This window comes from Eptesicus fuscus, chromosome 7, assembly GCF_027574615.1.
Source record: "Eptesicus fuscus isolate TK198812 chromosome 7, DD_ASM_mEF_20220401, whole genome shotgun sequence".
NCBI lineage: Eukaryota > Metazoa > Chordata > Mammalia > Chiroptera > Vespertilionidae > Eptesicus > Eptesicus fuscus.
In genome coordinates this window covers 103056565-103076338 of record NC_072479.1, presented here as the reverse complement: position 1 = coordinate 103076338, position 19774 = coordinate 103056565, and the positions used below count along the sequence as shown (strand labels likewise).

At 42.7% G+C, this 19774-nt stretch overlaps 1 protein-coding gene across 1 annotated transcript in view; it reads left to right on the top strand.

Annotated features, from left to right (window-relative positions):
- MRTFA (myocardin related transcription factor A) overlaps positions 1–19774 on the top strand; it is a 182500-nt gene that overhangs the window by 57006 nt on the left and 105720 nt on the right. The window contains exon 4 of the mRNA XM_028149946.2: positions 2709–2970. Coding sequence (XP_028005747.2) covers positions 2709–2970 — 262 coding nt within the window. The remainder of the gene's footprint in view (positions 1–2708; positions 2971–19774) is intronic.

Sequence of the window (19774 nt, the reverse complement as noted above, 5' to 3'; positions counted from 1 at the left end):
GTTAACATCCATAATCTGATATAGAAACCAAAAAAAGCAACAACAAAAAACACAACTTTTTTTGTGTGATGAGAACTCTTAGGATTTACTATCTTAATAACTTTCAGATATAGCATACAGCCTGATGTAATGTTCTACAGGGTTTATTTATCTTATAAAGTGGAAGCTTGTACCTTTTGACCACCTTTATCCAATTTTCCCACTCCCTGCCTCTGGTACCTACAAATCTGATCTCTTTGAGTTGGGTTTGTTTCTTTTTTTGGGAGGGGGGGACGGGGGGCTGTTTTTTTGTTTTTAGATTCCATATATAAGTGAGATAATGCAGTATTTGTCTTTCTCTGTCAGATTTATTTCACTTAGCATAATGACCTCAAGGTCCACCCATGTAGTCATAAATGGCAGGATTTCCTTCTTTGTTATAGTTGAATAATATTCCATTGAATATCAACAACTGTTTATTGAAAACCTATTACTGTGTGTGAAGCCACCTTTCCTATGTCTTAGGGCTGAAATTTTGATACTGTTCTTCTACAGCTCACTTAAGAGTTTTTGTTGTTTTTAAAATGAACATGTTAGTGTGTCATCCATGTGCACACGTGCATGGTCACATATGTATCACTGTGTGGAAGGGTATTGAGGACTACTGCCCTAAGGTGTTCAGGTCTCATGGGATCCTTTGAATATCATAAAATTGAATCTTTTTCGTTTTATAAGGCTGCTGTTAAGGAAAGCAGACATGCTCTTAAAGGTTCAGTGGCAAAGAATACTGAGCCAAATGGATTAATCATGTATAACAATTGTTTTTTTCTCAGTACACACAGAGATATGGCTTAAACGATGGTAAGTCATAGGTAAGATGGAAAAAAATTCTTTGAAGGTTAGATTCTGGATTTTCTTAGTAGACATTTGTTGTTTTTTATTCCTAAAATTGTTCAAGCCCTTAAAAAAGTCCATTTCCCAATTTTGCCTATACTTCCTCTTAAAGTATTGAGCTCCTAAATTTTTTTCTGTTAAACTTGCCTCACTTATGTCTTCTTCCAGGTTTTTATTGAGCAGAGAGTTCTTCTTAATATCTTTATTCTTTTAAAAAATATACATATTTTTATTGATTTCAGAGAGGAAGGGAGAAGGAGAAAGAGATAGAAACATCATTGATTGGCTGTCTCTTGCATGCCCCCCACTGGGCATGTGCCCTTGGCCGGAATCGAACCTGGGACCCTTCAGTCCGCAGACTGATGCTCTGTCCACTAAGCCAAACCAGCTAGGGCTATCTTTATTCTTTTTAATGCCACTTCCCCCCATCTTAATTGCTCTTATCTGGACCTTTTCCAATTAATTTTCTATTTTATGCAGTTTATCAACCAGAACTATACTCAGGTTTGGGCACACAAAAGCCTTACATGAAGGGCAATGTGATGGTCTTTTAGTTTTCAATGCCTTTCTTCATTTTAAGACTTCTAATGTATTGGTTTCTCCATCTGGAGCAAACTAAAGTCCTCACTAAGTTTGCAGGGAGCTGACTCCTAGATCCTCCTTTCTAAAGAACTATACCTTTTTCATTATAAAAGCAATATATAGTTTATTACAAGAGCACATAAGTGTCTTAGAGAAGATTTGGAAACTAAAGAAAGTAAAAAGAAACAAAACCTGTTTTGAGTTTTGGTATACTTCCTTATAGTCTTTTTAACCTGTATAATATTTTTATGTATTAGTATGCATTTTATATCTTACTTTTCTGACACTTAACTTTAGAAAATATTTTATGCATTTTAAATGCTTTATAAAAATTAATCTTAACTGCATAGGATTTGGTGTATAAATATATTCTTAATCCACCTAACCATGAATTCCCATGTTGTTGAAAATACTTTCCTGTTGTAAGTACTTTGTCATTAAAAATACATTTTTTTTATTGATTTCAGAGAGGAAGGGAGAGATAGAAACATCAGTGATGAGAGAGAATCATTGATTGGCTGCCTCCTGCATGTCCCATACTGGGGATCTAGCCCGAAACTCGGGCATGTGCCATGACTGGGAATCGAACCATGACCTCCTGGTTCATAGGTTGCCACTCAACCACTAAGCCATGCAGGCCAGGCTCTTTCATTTTTAAAGATCTTGTCCTTTCCCATGTTGCCATTTTTATTTTTGTTTTTATTATCCTATTCCTGGGTACTATGATTAAATATTCATGTAAGCTACTACCCATCATCAAACAGACATCTCTATATTTATATTTCTTTACGGAATCTAATGGCTCGGGAATTGTTTTCTTAAAGAAAATTTCTCCCCCAAATTGTGTTGGTAGTAAATGACACTTTCATACCTTGTGGATACTCATTAAGTGTTATTTCTCAGGATACTTTCCCATAGTAATTGGAAGGTAACACTGATCTCAGCTATTTCTCCTTGGCCACTATTTCCTTTTGTTTCATTGTATGTGTGTGTGTGCGCGCGTGCTACCTTTATTTTAATTGTATGTTGTCCTCCTGAGTGATGTAGTTGAGGAAAGTATCAGACTTTCAATCTCATGCACTCTGTTAGTATAGTTAATTTAATAATGCTGCTATCTTATTTTACCAAATGTTTTAAAGAATGATGGTAGCTTGCTAATAATATAATTTACAATATTAGTATCCAGCTTATTCTCAGTAAAATAATCTCTTTACAGTGACATTTAAGCTTTTTGTTTTTCCTTCCATTTCCAGGTTGCCATCACGAAAGCCAAAGTGGATTTCTCCAGTGTAGTGTGCCTGCCCCCTTCCGTCATTGCTGTGAATGGGCTGGACGGAGGAGGGGCTGGCGAAAATGATGATGAACCAGTGCTGGTGTCCCTGTCTGCGGCCCCCAGCCCCCAGAGCGAAGCTGTTGCCAATGAACTGCAGGAGCTCTCCTTGCAGCCCGAGCTGACCCTTGGCCTCCACCCTGGCAGGAATCCCAATTTGCCTCCACTTAGTGAGCGGAAGAATGGTGAGTAGACAGGGAATTGCCTGATTTGACCCAGGGTCTTATTTTATTTTAGGTCTCTTAAAAGTTTCTTATAATCTTATTCTTTCTTGTAAAACAGAGAAATAGTAAGTTTAGGTGGTCATTGTGAACCCAACATCTTCGTTCTGGGTTATTATATTGCTTTTTAATTTGTCTTCCTACTTTTCTACTTTTCCCTCCTCACTCCTTCCATAAATTCATTAATTCAGGAAATATTTATTGAGCATCACTGTATTATAAACTGTGCTAAAATTAGGGAGTGATTTGTGTTGAATTATATGTAATTTATTTTCATTGCTTTATAATAAATCCATTTTATGAATATACTGTAATTTGTTCATTTTACTTTTGATGGATATTTGGGTTGTTTTCATTTGGGACTATTATCATTCATGGTCCTATGAAATTTTTGTACATGTCTTTTGATATACTTGTTCAGATTTTTATTTGAAATATACATAGGTTAATGGGGAGAATACACACTTAAAACATTTTTAAATTTATTGAGTTTAGAGAGAGAGGAGCGGGGAAGACAGACAGAAATATCTATTTGTTGTTCCACTTATTTATGCATTCAATGGTTGTTTCTTGTATGTGCCCTGACCAGGGGTCGAACTCACAACCTTGATGTATTGGGACAATGCTCTAACCAACAGAGCTACCCGGCCAAGGGCCACATTTTAAATATTGGGAATTCCCAACCAGTTGAATTTTTCAATAAAATAGGCCTCCTTTAATGTCTTTTTTGTTTTTTGCTCATCCTTACTCGAGGATATTTTTTTCCATTAATTTTTAGAGAGTGGAAGGGAGGGGGAGAGGCAGAGAGAGAAAAGAACATCATTATGAGAGAGACACATAGATTGATTGCCTCCTGCGTGTGCCCTGACCAGGGCTGGGGATCAAGCCTGCAACCGAGGTACATGTCCTTGACCGGAACCAAACCCGGGACCCTTCAGTCCTTGGACCTACGCTCTATCCACTGAGCAAAACGAGCTAGGGCTCCTTTAATGTCTTCCAATAGTTTTATAATTTTCTCCATAAAGGTCATGTAAATACTTTACTAGGTCTTTTTTTTGGGTAGACATTATAAGAGGTATGTTTTTATAAAATATTTTGGACTGTTTGGTGCTGGGAAATTGAAATACCAAAAACTCTTGTGGCTTTTCTACACCTATGCCAGCTACTTGGCATAGACCCCCCCCACCACCACCTCCTTTCTTGCTAACTTTTTCTTGTTCGGGCATCACTTCTTTTGCAAAGCCTGTCCTAACCCATATTCATTGTTAGGTGTTTCTCTTTTGGTTTGTCCAATTGCCCTTTATTATCTTTATCACCCTATGCTAGAGGCCCGGTGCATGAAAATTCATGCACTGGAGGGGGGTCCCTTAGCCCAGCCTGCCCCCTCTCAGTCTGGGAGCCCTCAGGGGCGAGAGGCATCCCGGTGATCAGGGGAAGGCGACGCCCATCACAACCGTCAGTCGGACACGTCTCTCGCAATGTTGTTGCTGCTGCTGCTGCTGCTGCTGTTGCTCTGTGGCATCTCTCTGTACTGTGGTTCATACTCGCCATGCTAGGGTTGCGCCCCGGGTTCATGATGTTCAAGGCCTGGCCCTGGGGGTTCAGGCCTCCCATTGCTTGCTGCTGCGGAGGGACAGCAGGTCGTGGCCCGCTGGCTTGCATGGCGTTCAGATTCAGCAGGTTGGGCTAGAGCTGAAGGCCGGCCTGGCTGGCCACTTACTTGGCTGTGTGCTATTTGATGAGAGCTGCCATCAGCTGAGGGTTTGACTTGAGGATGTTGAGCATGTGCTGCTGCTGGGGGAGCTGGGAGACTTCAGGGTCTGCAGCAGGCCCTGCAGGGCACCTGGAGGGATGTTCTGAGGTAGCTGTACGTTGGTTTTGCATAGGCATCACGGGTCTGGGCATGCCTCACATTGGCTGTTGCTGGGGGATGGGTGCCGGCCACCACTGCTGGAGCTCGGGGGGCAGGATAACAGGCCCACTGACCTGGTTGGGTCACATTCAGGCCCATGGGGGCCATCTGGCTCTCAGGGGTCACTGTGCCTCAGGGGCATACCATTGTTGGTGCTCACCCAGTACAGATGCTGCTGTTGCTGTGCCTCACGTGTAATCTGCCGGGCACCTCCACTGCTGCAGGTGGGCCTGGGCAGGGGGCGGTGGGGCTGGCACCTGGTTAGTGGGCTTCCCAGTGCAAACTGTGGTGGGGGGCTGAGTTCTGGCCACGTTGGAGAAGCCGGCTAGTGACATGCTCACAGGCAAGGTCTGGGGCAGAGTCGGGGGCTGTGATGTCCAGGGTGTGTTGGGATGCAATGGCTGGGGGCAGGGTGGTACTGAAGGAGGGGAAGGCAGACTCAGCTGAGGCACGATGTGGGTGTTGATGGTGGCATCCGCTGGCACATGAGCTACACATGCTGCCAGCGGTGCTGTGTCTTCTGCTGGCGGAGCTTCTGCTTGATGTTGAGGTAGTAGGGAATGGGGCATGTGTTTTCTTGGCAGTGTTTGGCATGGTAGCAGCAAAGGGCCATGAACTGCTTGCACACTCCGCAACCTCCATTGGTCTTGCACTGGCAGCCCTTGATGTGCTGCACAACCCATCTCATCTTCTAGCAGGACGTCTGCGGGCAGTTGGCATTGCGGTACTGGCGGGTATGCCTCAGGGACTGGATGCAGCACTGGATGGCCTGGTGCTGCCACTCCCAGAGGCTCCTGAACTGCAGCTCACCTGCCACCCCTGTGGGAGCAGAGGCAGCCCTGCCTCCTCTGCTTCCGCTCCCCCACCTCCTCCACTCTAGCTCCGTAGTGGCGGTTACCGCCTCCTCCCCCACGGCTCCCTCAGCGGCGTCAGCGCTGTTTCCTGACCAGCCAGCAGAGGAGCTCTCAGAACCCCCTCTTGCCCAGAATTGCCGAGAAACAGGCTGTTTTGGAGCCAACTTTTATTGTACTTGCTGTGGCGATGAAGCAAGCATTCTACCAGGCCACTCACGGGACTGGAGGGCTCTGGCAGGGCGACTGCTCATGCTGCCCGCTCTCAGCGGCCGCTCCTGGCAGGGCTGAGAGGATTGGGCACTTCCATCTTGTGGCTATGGGTGCTGACATTTTTGTGACGGAGTGATGGTTAATTTGCATATTAGATAGGCTTTATTAGGTAGGATTATAATGGTAATTATCCACTCAGCAACATGAGTGACCCTTTGAAAACTGAAATCAGACATTGTTACACTCCTCTCAAAACCCATTAGTGTCTTCCTAAAGACTTATGATGATATTATAGTTCTTATGATGAGGCACTGGTATCCTCTCTGACCTGATTTCTTATCTTTGTTCTCTAACTCACTCTACTCTGTTCCAGCCACACTTGCTGTTTCTTGAACACATCAGGTATGCTCCTGTCGCAGGGTCTTGGTACTTGCTGTGCCTATACTGAAGTTCCTGCACAAATGTCATTTCCTCAGGGAGGCTTTCCCTGCCTATTTTACAAAATAATGCCTCCCATTACTCTCTGTCCTGCTCTGTCTTCCAAGCACTTACTATGATGTGTGTGTTTGGCATGTGTGTATTTGATGTGTGTATTTGGTGTGTTTATTGTCTATACCACCCCCACTTTAATAAGTTTCATAAGACCGGAAACTTTATTTTGCTCACAGGTGTATATTCAACTCCTAGCTCATAGTGGCCACCAAATAAATATTTGCTGAATGAATAAATGAATGGTTTACTTGTATTTTTACATCCATAGTGGGACAAGTAATGAAAACTCAAGCAGTTTTTATTTTGGGAAATAGTGGATACTCAAGCAGTTTTTGTGTGTGCTTTTCCCATTCATAATTTCTACTTTTTTACCCCCATATTGTATAGACTTTAACTTATTTATATATGTTAAGGGAAAATAGTCGAGAGGGAAAAGCTGAACACAGAAAAAAGGCAAGGATACCTGATAGAGCAAGGTTCCTGTGGAGATAGGAGAGGATGGGATCCAAAGGTATTGGCTTTGTCTTGAGCAAGAGTGAAGACCAGCACTCCTCAGGGATAGGAGGAATAGCAGTAAAGGTGATGACAGTCAACAAACAACAAACTTCTTATGTTTTGGGCAGGGAGTGGAGAAAATTGGTGCCGACAGATGTGTTGGTCTCAGTGGAGTAGAAGGCAGCTGTTGCTGTTGGGGCAGAGGTGTTGGTGTATCTTCAGCCTTTCTTTCTCAACTCTTTGGTATATAAATGTACTGAATTTTCCCCCATTTTGAAAAACAACTCTCTAATCTTTGGAGTCAAGCTCCTGAAAGTAGTTTACTTTCCCACATTCTAGAGACTTCACTGCATTCTGGCTCCTGTCCCTACCTCTCTTCAGAAACTACCATTGCCAAAGCCATTAGTGTTCTTTTCATTGTAGATCAGATAGGCACTCTTTAGTCTATTGACCTCTCTGCAACTTTTGATATGGTGGCAACTCCCTCTGACCTGAAACTTTTCCTCCACTGACTTCTGTGACATTACTCTTTCCTGGCTTTTAAAGCAGTTTTTAAGCTCTGCCTTTCCAGCCACTCTCTTTTCTGCTCAGATCTTTTGCTATATTTCTCTACCCATCTCCTAAATTTTGTTATTTATGGGCTTCTTTACTTCATATTCTATCTTTTTTTTAAATATGTTTTTATTTCTTTCAGAGAGGAAGGGAGAGGGAGGGAGAGAGAGAGAAACATAATTGATGAGAGAGAATCATGGATCAGCTGCCTCCTGCACACACCCTAATGGGGATTGAGCCCGTGACCCAGGCATGTGCCCTTGACCAGAATCGAACCTGGGACCCTTCAGTCCACAGGCTGACGCTCTATCCACTGAGCCAAACCGGCCAGGGCTTATTCTATATCTTTACCTTGAATGATTTCCCCCAGAACTGTGGCTTTAACCATCATCATCATATGCTGTCGATTCCCATCTTATACAGAGGTGGGCATAGTAGGTTAATAATAATAATAAATACAATAAATAATAATCCTATATAATAAAACCCTAGTATGCAAATCAACCGAACAGCGCAATGACTGGCTGAACAACTGGTCGCTATGATGTGCACTGACCACCAGGGGGCAGACACTTAATGCAGGAACTGCCCCCAGCCCACAGGCCCCGACCAGTGGCTGCGGCAGCAGGGGGCGGAGCCAGCGAGTGGATGGCGCCAGGCCAGCCAAGGCGGGTGTCAGCTGGGGCCCCGATTGCCCTGCTAGTCACCCCACAGATCAGCCCTGATCGCCGGCCAAGCCTAGGGACCCTACCCATGCACAAATTTCATGCACTGGGCCTCCAGTATAAGAATAAACTCTGTTTCACTTACAACTGTAAGCTTACTTTTGCCCATCTTATAGGTCCAGGCCAAGTCTCTCCCCTGAATTTCAGACTCATATTCTTGGCTATCTATTGAATACCTCCACTGGCCTCAGTATTCTCAGAGTTAAACTCATTACTTCACCTGCAGTTCCTACTGAATTCTCCATTGTAGGAAACCATACCTCCGTCCACCCAGATGTTCATACCAGAGGGTTATTTTGTTTTCTTCCTATATGAAAATGTAAAGGTTTTGTTTATAATCAGATAAAGTATAGGAAAAAAGAAAATTAAAATTTCCTCATAATTACTCAGTTCATTGATGGCCAGTGATCAGAAATACTAATTGCTTCGCAAAAATCACTAAAGTAACTTTGTCAAAATCAGATTCTGTTATTATAGAGAAAATAGAAAATGTTTATCAAGTTAAGAGAATAGGAAGTTGCAGAGTAGCTGTTATCTTGGTGAAACGTGCACATTGTTTTCAGCAACTATCAGGTGAATGTCTGGACAGGGGCAATATTACTGTCTAGTTGCAGGGCTTTCCGGTCCATTATTGGGTCTCCTGTTAGTGCACCTTGAAGGTGCTTCTTCTGTCAAAAGAGAAAGAAGGCTGGAAAATCATTATTGTATTTTACACGAAGTCTTCTTTGCATGGTTATTTGTAGGGAGGTAAAAGTAGGAGTAGAAATGGAAAATCCCTGAGAGGATAGTAAAATTGCAAAGTGGGGAGTTTAGAGCAGAATGATTTCTGGAGTTAGAGGAGCTGCTTTTTTGTGGATGGTATACCATGTGTTGAAAAGGTGGAGTGAGAAATTTATTGTTTTATATATTTTTTTAAAAAATATATATTTTTATTGATTTTTTACAGAGAGGAAGGGACAGGGATAGAGTGTTAGAAACATCGATGAGAGAGAAACATCAATCAGCTGCCTCCTGCACATCCCCCACTGGGGACGTGCTCACAACCAAGGCACATGCCCCCGACCGGAACCGAACCTGGGACCCTTCAGTCTGCAGGCCAACACTCTATCCACTGAGCCAAACCGGTCAGGGCTTGTTTTATATCTTTTATATAGAAGCTTATGTTATACTAGAGGCCCGGTGCACGAAATTCGTGCACTGGGGAGGGTGTCCCTCAGCCCAGCTTGCACCCTCTCTAATATGGGACCCCTTGGGGGGTGTCCAACTGCAGGTTTAGGCCCGATTCCTGGAATCGGGCCTAATCCTGCAGTTGGACATCGCTCTCACAATCCGGGACCGCTGGCTCCTAACTGCTCACCTACCTGCCTGATTGCCCCCTAACTGCTTCCTTGCTGGCCTGATTGCCCCCTAACTGCTCCTCTGCAGGCCTGATTGCCCCCAAATACCCTCCCCTGCTGGCCTGATCACCCCCAAGGCTTTTATTAGTATAGATATGACCCTGCACAGAAAATTTTACTAACCCTGCTTTACAATAAGGGCTTGACGATTGAATCATTAGGACCAGACACCAAGATTTCCTTTCTTTGAATAGTGGAGGGAATACTTATCTTGTCTTTAAGTTGCCCGGAAATTAAAATGAGATAATGACTTAGAAAAGTATAAAAGCACCATATAAAGACAACTGTCTTTTTAATGAAGTGGCAAAATGAAAAACACTTTTTATTCTCCCCTTCCTTCCTTTACAGCTTTTATTTAAACTTTGAAATTTATAAAAATTTCACTCCAATTTTCATTTCTTTACATTCAACATTATTTTGTATTGGTTTCAGGTTTTCTATTAGTTACAGAATAGTGGTTAGACAATCATATACTTTACAAAGTGTTCCCCGATATTTCTAGTACCCACCTGGCATCATACCATCATTACAATACTACTGACTATATTCCCTATTTAAGTGACAATGGGTTTACAGGTTCCTTTCAGTCTTTTGTGTTTTTTGTCCTTCCTTTTCTTCCCTCATTTTCTTTATATAGTATCTCAATTGGCCATCAAAGCTCAGTGAAGGCACTGGGACACGCTTCATCCATTTTACAGACCAGGAAACTGAGGCCAATTCCAGTTGGCTGTGGAACTTGACTCAGCACACAGGAAGCCCTCAGAGCCATGCTCTTTGCGCTTCCTAAGGGGCAGCAGCCCAGCAAACAGAACAAACCTTCCAGTCAGGTTTCCCAGCCTCTTTCTCAAGCACCTCTTCATTGCGGATGCTCCACATTCTTTCCTCTCCCCCCATTCTTTACTGCCCCCCGCTTCTCCAAAGCAGGTGGAAGGCTTCCCACTCACTGCCTAGGCATGCTCTGCTATGGGGCAGGGTGTAGCGAGCTTGCTTTGGGGTCAAGGCAGGAACAGTAGTCACTGCCTCTGAAGTGTGAAGGCCACCTGAGCGAGGCCCATTAGCACTGGGAGCTTCTCTGAATCACGTCAGTCAGTCCAGTACCCTGCAGTGCAGCACCCCTTCACTGAGGTGGCTCCATCCCTCAACCCCCGCCTCAGGGGTGAGGGTCCTTGCCCCTCTGCCAGGAGTACTTCCATGCCCCTTGATCCATGGCTGGGCCCACCCACCTCTTGGGGGCACTGTAGAACCTCTGTCTCTCTGCAGATGAGGCAGATCCCTGCCCTAGGTCTCCGCAAAGCTATGAATCTGTGGCCAGAGGCCTGGTCTGGGTCTCAGCAACCACATGCCTGCAATGTTCCCAGGGACCCTGGGAGCAGCTGGGCGAGTCCCGCCTCACCTCCCTGGGATGCCGATCTCCCCAGGGACCCCCGGGAGCAGCTGGCTGGGCCCAGACATGCCCCACACGCCCCCCAGGGTGGCGATCGGCCCCGGGACCCCCGGGGAGCGCCTGGCTGGGCCCGGCCACGCCCCCCCAGGGCGGCAATCACCCCCTGGGACCCCCGGGAAGCGGCTGGCTCAGCCCAGCCACGCCCCCCCAGGGTGGCGATCGCCTGGGACCCCCGGAACTAAGAGGATTGGGCGCCGCCATCTTGGTCTTCTCAATGGCCGGATAGGTCACCCGGAGTCCCGCCCCCAGCCTCTCGCAGGCCCAATCATTCGCATAGCGGAGGTGCGGTCAATTTGCATGTTTCTCTATTATAAGGTAGGATAGAAATTCAGTGAGTTAGCAAGGGTCCTTGCAGGGCAGTAGGCAGTCAAGGTCCTGATAGCTCTATCCTAAACAGAGGAGTTGGAGTCCTAATGAGAGAAGGTGCCTTTGGTTAACCCAACCCTTATTGGTGTAATTGGAAAAAATTGAGAAAGTTTCAAGGTGTATTTTCAAATATTACTTTTCTGTCTTCTTCTAAGCTGAGCACTTGGGTCTAAAAGATTAATTGATCCAACTGTGGATTCTGTCCAGTCTGAGCTCAGTAACCACCTAACCCCATCCTCTTTGGCTCCAGCTAAAGGAGTTCTGGCACACATTGAATGAATGTGCCATACTAGAAAATTTAAGTTTCATTTTGCTTCTTCCATTAATGGTGTAGTGCGATTTGGCTGTCTTTTCCTTACATATCTATTCCTTCTTAGTAATAATCTGAGATCAGTCTTTTAAGTATGAATAAGTTTTAGAACTGGCTGAGACTGCATAAAACTATTTCAGGAGCCTCTAGAACGGGAGCTAAAATACTGTTTGCTTTTTTTTCTCATTGTAAATATATGGCATTTTAATTATCCTGTAGGCTTTTGTAGGAAAGCCTGGGAATTTTACCATAGTTCATATTTCATGGCTTTTGTGGGAAAGTGCATTCTATGTTCCAAATGATCAGATTACAAATGAGCTTTTGGAGTATAATCCATTTATAAGTTGGAGACTTGCTTATATCCTAAGAGATGTGCCTCTTAACGATTGGGAATTACAGAGTTGTGACACAGTGATAGTAATTACATGAAATGATTACTGAGAAGGCATTGGATAAATTAATAGATGACAAGTTCATAAAGATTTCCAAGAAGGAAATGTCATTTTTAGGGTTATATTCTTGACCTTTTATTTTGTCCTTGACTTTTAAAATTTTATTTCAGGACAGTCATTTGTGCCTTCCTGCAGTTCTGTTCACTGGTGTGGTCACTATGGAAATTAGTATTCAGCAGATATTTATAAAGTGCCTATAGTAAATGAGACACTGAGGAAGACATTGAAAGGTTCAAAAAGTTGCACTACAGCTACTGGTTTTGCCTCCTTCCCTCCTATTCCTTTAATGAACAAACCTTTAGCTCTTTTATCAGATCTAATAAATACCAAAATTCTTTGTTTTTCCTTTCCATTTTCGGAAACACAAACTAAATTTGGGACTAGTGATCTGTTTATGGGGGATAATTTTTTGGATCTTGGATAGAGGTTGAATATCAGGCAACATTTTTAAGCTGGTGAGATTTACCTTTCCTCTTCCCTGCTTAGTCCCCCTTCGTAGGTATCCCCTTGATAGCACTCCTTGTGTTTTGGTTAACAAATCCTTGATTGGACATTAAAGTTGATGAGAACTTTGTATGACTTGGATTTTTGCATTTGGAAGGGCGCGGTCCTATTATTGAGAAAGTGCCGTTCTCCAACCCACCAATGATTGAATAAATAAAAACTTGAAATGTCACCCACAAAAAATTGCTTATATCAACATGTATAGGAAGCTTATTTTTTGAATCACAGCTTGTTCATGGTCCAACACTTATGAATATACCTACAGAACAATAGAAAGGAATATTTGCAATGAGGTTGGCAATGCTGAAAAAAGCTTCTTGTACTAAACGCCTTCCTTGAAGTTAGATTGGTGAGATATATATTTTTTACCATTCAGGTCTTGTTTTATTTTGGGGCGGTGGGGGAGAGAAATAATAACATCCTATATAATAAAAGCATAGTATGCAAATTCTCCCCTCCACTGGGAGTTCTTCTGGGAGTTCGACCAAAGGGTGGGGCCGGCCGGGGGAAAGGAGGGAGGCCCTGGCCGGTGGCAGGTGGCCAGGGGAAGGGAGGGAGTACCCGGCTGGTCGCCACCAACCCCTAGGGACCCTACCAGTGCACGAATTTTGTGCACTGGGCCTCTAGTATATACAGAAAAGTGCATAAATCATAAGATAATTTACAGAATAATCACAAAACAAAAAGCTATGTAACCACTAATTAGCCCAACAATTGCTCATTGTGAGCCCAAGGAAGCCTCCCATGTGCTCCTCTTTGATCACAGCCCCATCTCTTCTTCCTAGGAGTAGCTGCTATTCTTTTTTTTCTTTTTTAAGTATGTATTTTTATTGATTTCAGAGAGGGAGGAAGAGGGAGAGAGAGATCGATAGAAACATCAATGATGAGAGAATCATTGATCAGCTGCCTCCTACGCCCCCTACTGGGGATTGAGCTTGCAACCCGGACATGTGCCCTTGACCGGAATCTAACCTGGGACCCTTGAGTCCACAGGCTGATGCTCTATCCACTGAGCCAAACTGGCTAGGGCTGCTATTCTTGACAATCATTTGTTTTACCTACTATATATTTATTCCTAAATAATATAGTTTAGTTGAAGTTTATATTAATGAATCTGTATTATTCTTTTGCTCAACATGTGTGGTCTTCGTTCATGTATATAGCTCTAATTCACCCATTTTCATTACTGTATAGTGGATGCTTCCATGGAAAATTATTATGTAATTTTACAAAAATCCATTTTGTTGATGAACATTTGGGTTGTTGCCAGGTTTAGGTTATTATATGTTGCTGTGAATTGTTTTTCATGTATCTTGGTATATGGGTACAGGCATATATACATAGGAATGGAGATTCCAATTTTACATCCTATATAATAAAAGCCTAATATGCTAAGTGTCTGGTTGACCAGTCGAGCAATCAAAGTGTAATATGCTAATGATAGGCTAAGGCCGCTCAACCACTCACTATGACGTGCACTGACCACAAGGGGGCAGACAGTCAACTGGTCGACCAGTCGCTATGATGTGCATTGACCACCAGGGGGCAGACGCTCCAACTGGTAGGTTAGCTTGCTGCTGGGGTCCATCCTCTTGCAATCCGGGACCCCTCAGGGGATGTCAGAGAGCAGGTTTTGGCCCAATCCCGCAGGCCAGGCCGAGGGACCCCACTGGTGCACAAATTTGTGCACTGGACCTCTAGTATATATATAAAATATTATATTTTAATGTAAAGTTATTAGGTAATACTGAAGTGTTTTCCAAAGTTGTACCAATGTATATACCCTCCAGCAATATATGAAAGTTTCCACTGCTCCATGTCCTTGACAATACTTGGAATCATTAGATTTTTAATGTTTACTACTCTGCTAGTTATATAAAGGTATCTTAAGACATTCTTGATTTTCAAAATACTGTTTTCTAATGAGGTTAAATATCTCCTATATTTACTAGCCATTTAGATTTCTTGTTTTATGAAGTGCCTAGTGAAATCTTTTGCCTATTTTTTTTCTACTGTTGTCATTTTTTTTTCTTGTCAACTAATAGTTCTTTTTTTTTTTCCTTTTTGTCAGTTTATTTTGTTCATTAGATTCCACATATTAGTGAGACTGTATGGTATTAGTCTTTCTATGTCTGGCTTATTTCACCTAGCACCGTGGTCGGCAAACTGCGGCTCGCAAGCCACATGCGGCTCTTTAGCCCCTTGAGTGTGGCTCTTCCACAAAATACCACGGCCTGGGTGAGTCTATTTTGAAGAAATGGCGTTAGAAAAAGTTTAAAAAATTTGGCTCTCAAAAGAAATTTCAATCATGGTACTGTTGATATTTGGCTCTGTTGACTAATGAGTTTGCCGACCACTGACCTAGCATAATACTCTCCAGGTCCATCCATGCTGTTGCAAAAGGTAAGTAAGAGTTCCTTCTTTTTTTTTTTATATTTTATTGATTTTTTACAGAGAGGAAGAGAGAGGGATAGAGAGTTAGAAACATCGATCAGCTGCCTCCTGCACACCTCCCACTGGGGATGTGCCCGCAACCAAGGTACATGCCCTTGACCGGAATCGAACCTGGGACCCTTCAGTCCGCAGGCCGATGCTCTATCCACTGAGCCAAACCGGTTTCGGCAAGAGTTCCTTCTTTTTTACAGCCAGGTAATATTCCATTGTGTAGAGGTACCACAACTTTCTTATCCACTCACCTGCTGATGGCTGTTTCCACATCTTGACTTATAATTCTTCTTGAGCTCAATTTCCACAGAATGAATTCTGAACTTTATTTGAATTTGTCAATTCAAAGGAGAAACGGACGAAGGTCTCCATCTTCTTTTAACTACTTCCTGCTATTAAGGGGCATAATCTTGCCTATCCCAAGGCTAAGAGGTTCTCCCTCTTAGCTTGATTTCATTAACACCTTATCTGGCAGATGCTAAAAAGGTGGAGAAGCCTTTCTCTTGTGTTGTCAGCACTTTCAGACTCACTCCCTCTGAGCTCCAGTGCTGGGGCAGCAGCTTGAAAGGATCCAGGGACATACAGGGAGGAACTAAATTGGCATCAGGGCAAGAACTCAGGGTCAGCTTTCTCCCAGACAAAAGTGCTCACAGAGGTCATTGTTCCTATGCTGAAACCACCCTGGTTGTAGAGCTGACTGGCAGGCGCCATATCTGAGTTTCCATCAGCCTGGCTCACCAATAGGATTCTTTATATGTTTGGAATACTAGTTTGTTGTTCTTAAATATGCTATAGATAGTTTCTCCCACTCTTTGTCTTTATCATTCTCTTTATGGTATCTTTCAATTAAGAATTTCTAAATTTAGTGTAATTGATTTATGAGTCTTTTATAGTTAGTGAGTTTTGTGTCTTAATTTTTTGTATGGGGGTAAAGTAAGCTCCAATTTAAATTTTTTTTCAAATGGATTCTCATTTATTGAAAATACTGGTCTTTCCCCACTGATCAGCAGAGCTACCTCTTTCATATATGAAGGACCTACCTACATCTGAGCTCACTGTTTGTTTGCATTGGTCTGATTTGTCTACAACTACACCAGTACCTCACAGTCTTATTAATGATAACTGTAGTAAGCCCTCTTATATGGGAGAAGTCCATCTTCCCACCTATTTATTTTCCAAGAGTGTCTTTCCATATGGATTTTTAAGTTACTGTGGGGTTTTGATTGGGATTACACTAACTCTGTAAACCAAGTTATGGAGAATTAACATATTTAGAATATTATACTGTGAATGTAGTATATTTCTTCATTTATTTATATTTTCAGTAAGATCTCCCAAAGAGGTTTTATAATTTTCTCTGTGGTGGTCTTATACATCTATTAGATTTATTTTAAAGGTTTCATATATTTTAATACAGTTGTGTTATTTTAAAAGAATTATTTTATAACTGTTCTTGATTTGATCCCAAATATTTGTCTGAAACAATGTACAGTTATCTGCTCTGCTAGTTGGGATGAGAAGTTATGTAAAGAGAAGTAAGGAGAAAATGGAAGTGAAAAGGACATGCTTGTTCCCCTTTCTTTTTTTAAAAAATAAATCTTTATTGTTCAGATTATTACAGTTGTTCCTCTTTTTTTCCCCCATAGCTCCCCTCCACCTGGTTCCCACCTCACCCCATACCCTTACCCACTTCCCACTGTCCTCATCCATAGGTGTATGATTTTTGTCCAGTCTCTTCCTTCACCCTCCACACCCCTTTTTCCCCCAAGGATTGTCAGTCCACTCCCTTTCTTTGCCCCTGTTTCTCTTATATTCACCAGTTTATTCTGTTCATCAGATTTTTTATTCACTTGACGTTTAGATTCACTTGTTGATAAATATGTACTTGTTCATAATTTTTATCTTTACCTTTTTCTTCTTCTTCCTCTTCTTAAAGAATACCTTTCAGCATTTCATACAATATTGGTTTGGCGGTGATGAACTCCTTTAGCTTTTTCTTATCTGTGAAGCTCTTTATCTCACCTTCAATTCTGAATGATAGTTTTGCTGGGTAGAGTAATCTTGGTTGTAGGTTCTTGCTATTCATCACTTTGAATATTTCTTGCCACTCCCTTCTGGCCTGCATAGTTTCTGTTGAGAAATCAGCTGACAGCGTATGGGTACTCCCTTGTAGGTAACTAACTGTTTTTCTCTTGCTGCTTTTAATATTCTCTCTTTGTCTTTTGCTCTTGGCATTTTAATTATGATGTGTCTTGGTGTGGTCCTCTTTGGATTCCTTTTGTTTGGGGATCTCTGAGCTTCCTGGACTTGTAAGTCTATTTCTTTCACCAAGTGGGGGAAGTTTTCTGTCATTATTTTTTCAAATAGGTTTTCAATATCTTTCTCTCTCTTTTCTTCTGGTACCCCCATAATTCGGATGTTGGTACGCTTGAAGTTGTCCTAGAGGCTCCTTACACTATCTTCATATTTTTGGATTCTTTTTTCTTTTCTGGTGGGTGTTTTTTGCTTCTTTGTATTTCAAATCTTTGACTTGATTCTTGCGATCCTCTAGTCTGCTGTTGGATCTCTGTATATTATTCTTTATTTCAGTCAGTGTATGCTTAATTTCTAGTTGGTCCTTTTTCATATCCTCGAGGGTCTCACTAAATTTATCGGCGGTTTCTAGAAAGTTCTTGAAAAACCTTATAACCATGGTTTTGAACTCTATATCCTCCATTTCTTTCATTTGTGACCTGTTTCTTTGTCTATGCATTTTGGCTGCTTCCCTGTGTTGATAGAGTGGCTTTGTGTGTTAGGTGTCCTGTAGGGCCCAGTGGCTCAGCCTCCCCAGTTACCTGAGGTGGACACTCTTGGTGCACCCCTTTGTGGGCTGTGTGCACAGCCTTGTTGTAGTTAAGCCTTGATTGTTGTTGGTATCACTGGGAGGAATTGATCTCCAGGTCAATTGGCTGTGAGGATCAGTTGTGTCTATGATGGGAGAACTTCTGTGCTGGAGACACCTTTATGAGGTAAGACTTGCCTCATTGGGGCTTTGGTGCTTACTGAGTCTGCCCATGAGTGTGTCCCTTATGGATATGAGGAGTTGTAATCTGGATGGTCCCACTCTGACCACTGGGTACACTGGCTCTTGGATCTCCAAGGAGGTGCTAATTTAGCCTCTGCCTGAGGCCACCCAGCAGGAGCTACGGAGAGATCTGCAGATTCCTCTTTGTTTGGGTTTTGGAGCTGCCCAGATGAGGCCCAGCTGTGAAGCAGTGCAAGCTGCTGTGGGGCCTTGGGCCTTCTTTTGGATGTTCTGGGTCTCTCTGACTCACCTGCAGTTTGTTAGGTAATTTTAGATTTCAAAGGACCAGGCCATTCATATGCAAAAGCCTTTGCACACAGCTTGGGTGGGGCAGGGTCTGAGGGCAGAGCAAACAGCAATGGCTTCCTGTCAGCCCTGCCCTAAGAGGCCCCCGGGTGTCAGTGTCCCTCGGTAATCGCTGCAAGCACCTCTGAGAGAAAGCCGCCCTCGAGTTCCGCCCAATGCCAGACAGTCCAGTTTCTTCCCGTCTGAGTCTGGGTCCCTAGAGTCTCGCCCAGAACTGGAGTTCAGAGCAGTCGGGAACTTGTGACTCTCTCCCGGTTGAAAAGACAGTCGCGTACTCAATTGCCAGCCCTTTTCACGTGCACACCTCCGTACCTCTGCACTTCATTTCCGCAGCTCCTCTGAGTCTCAGTGTGCTTTTTCTCTTCTAGTTGTAGAATTTCCACCAAGCCAGCCTTCCTGTGGTTCTGGATGATGTCCGTTTTGTCTTTTAGTTGTAGTTTTGAAGTGGTTGTGCGAGGCAGCAGTTCAGGTGTTTACCTATGCCGCCATCTTGGTTTCTCTCTTGTTCCCCTTTCATAGGCTTTTCTTTTCTTTGTGTAAAACTTAGGAAGTACTCATTTGTTTTTCACATGTGTAGCCTGTAGAAGAAAGGGCAGATAATGTAGTTTTTTTCTGTAAGGGTACGCACTGTATCCTTTCATGCTTTAGTGTTTCACAGGAGGTACTAATTAACTGCTGGGAGAAGTAAAAATTTTGAGTAGGCAGTTTCTGATTCAAATTACAATATTTTCTTTGGGAAAGGAAAGAGCTTTGTTACTTATGCTCCTCAGGCAGCTTGGTTGTCAGGGATTCTGCAGATTAGGTCTCCCAGCCAATGTGAAAATGCCCAAATCTTAAACATGTCAACTCATTGATTCTGTTTATAATGTGATTTATAGAACTTCATACCTAATTCATTCCAGTACTTAAAGATAATCAATTTTCCATTCTCATGCATTTGTCAAATGTGCTAGGTTCCTAGAGAACAAATACCAGATAGACTCTCCCTCTTTAAAAAACAAAACAAACAAAAACCTCCCAGTGGATTCCTTCTTCCAGAGAAAATTGCTATAGTATGTGGTTTATTTCCCTCTTCTTCCAAATGTATGTTTTAAAAATAACTAAGCTAATACTATGTGTTTTTTTTTCATTTAGCATTATATAATTTAAGATTTTTCATATGTCACTGCAAGTTTTATAAGTAGCCATTTTAATGCGTGTAGGATATTCCATTCTGTGCCATCATTTATTCAATTCCTCC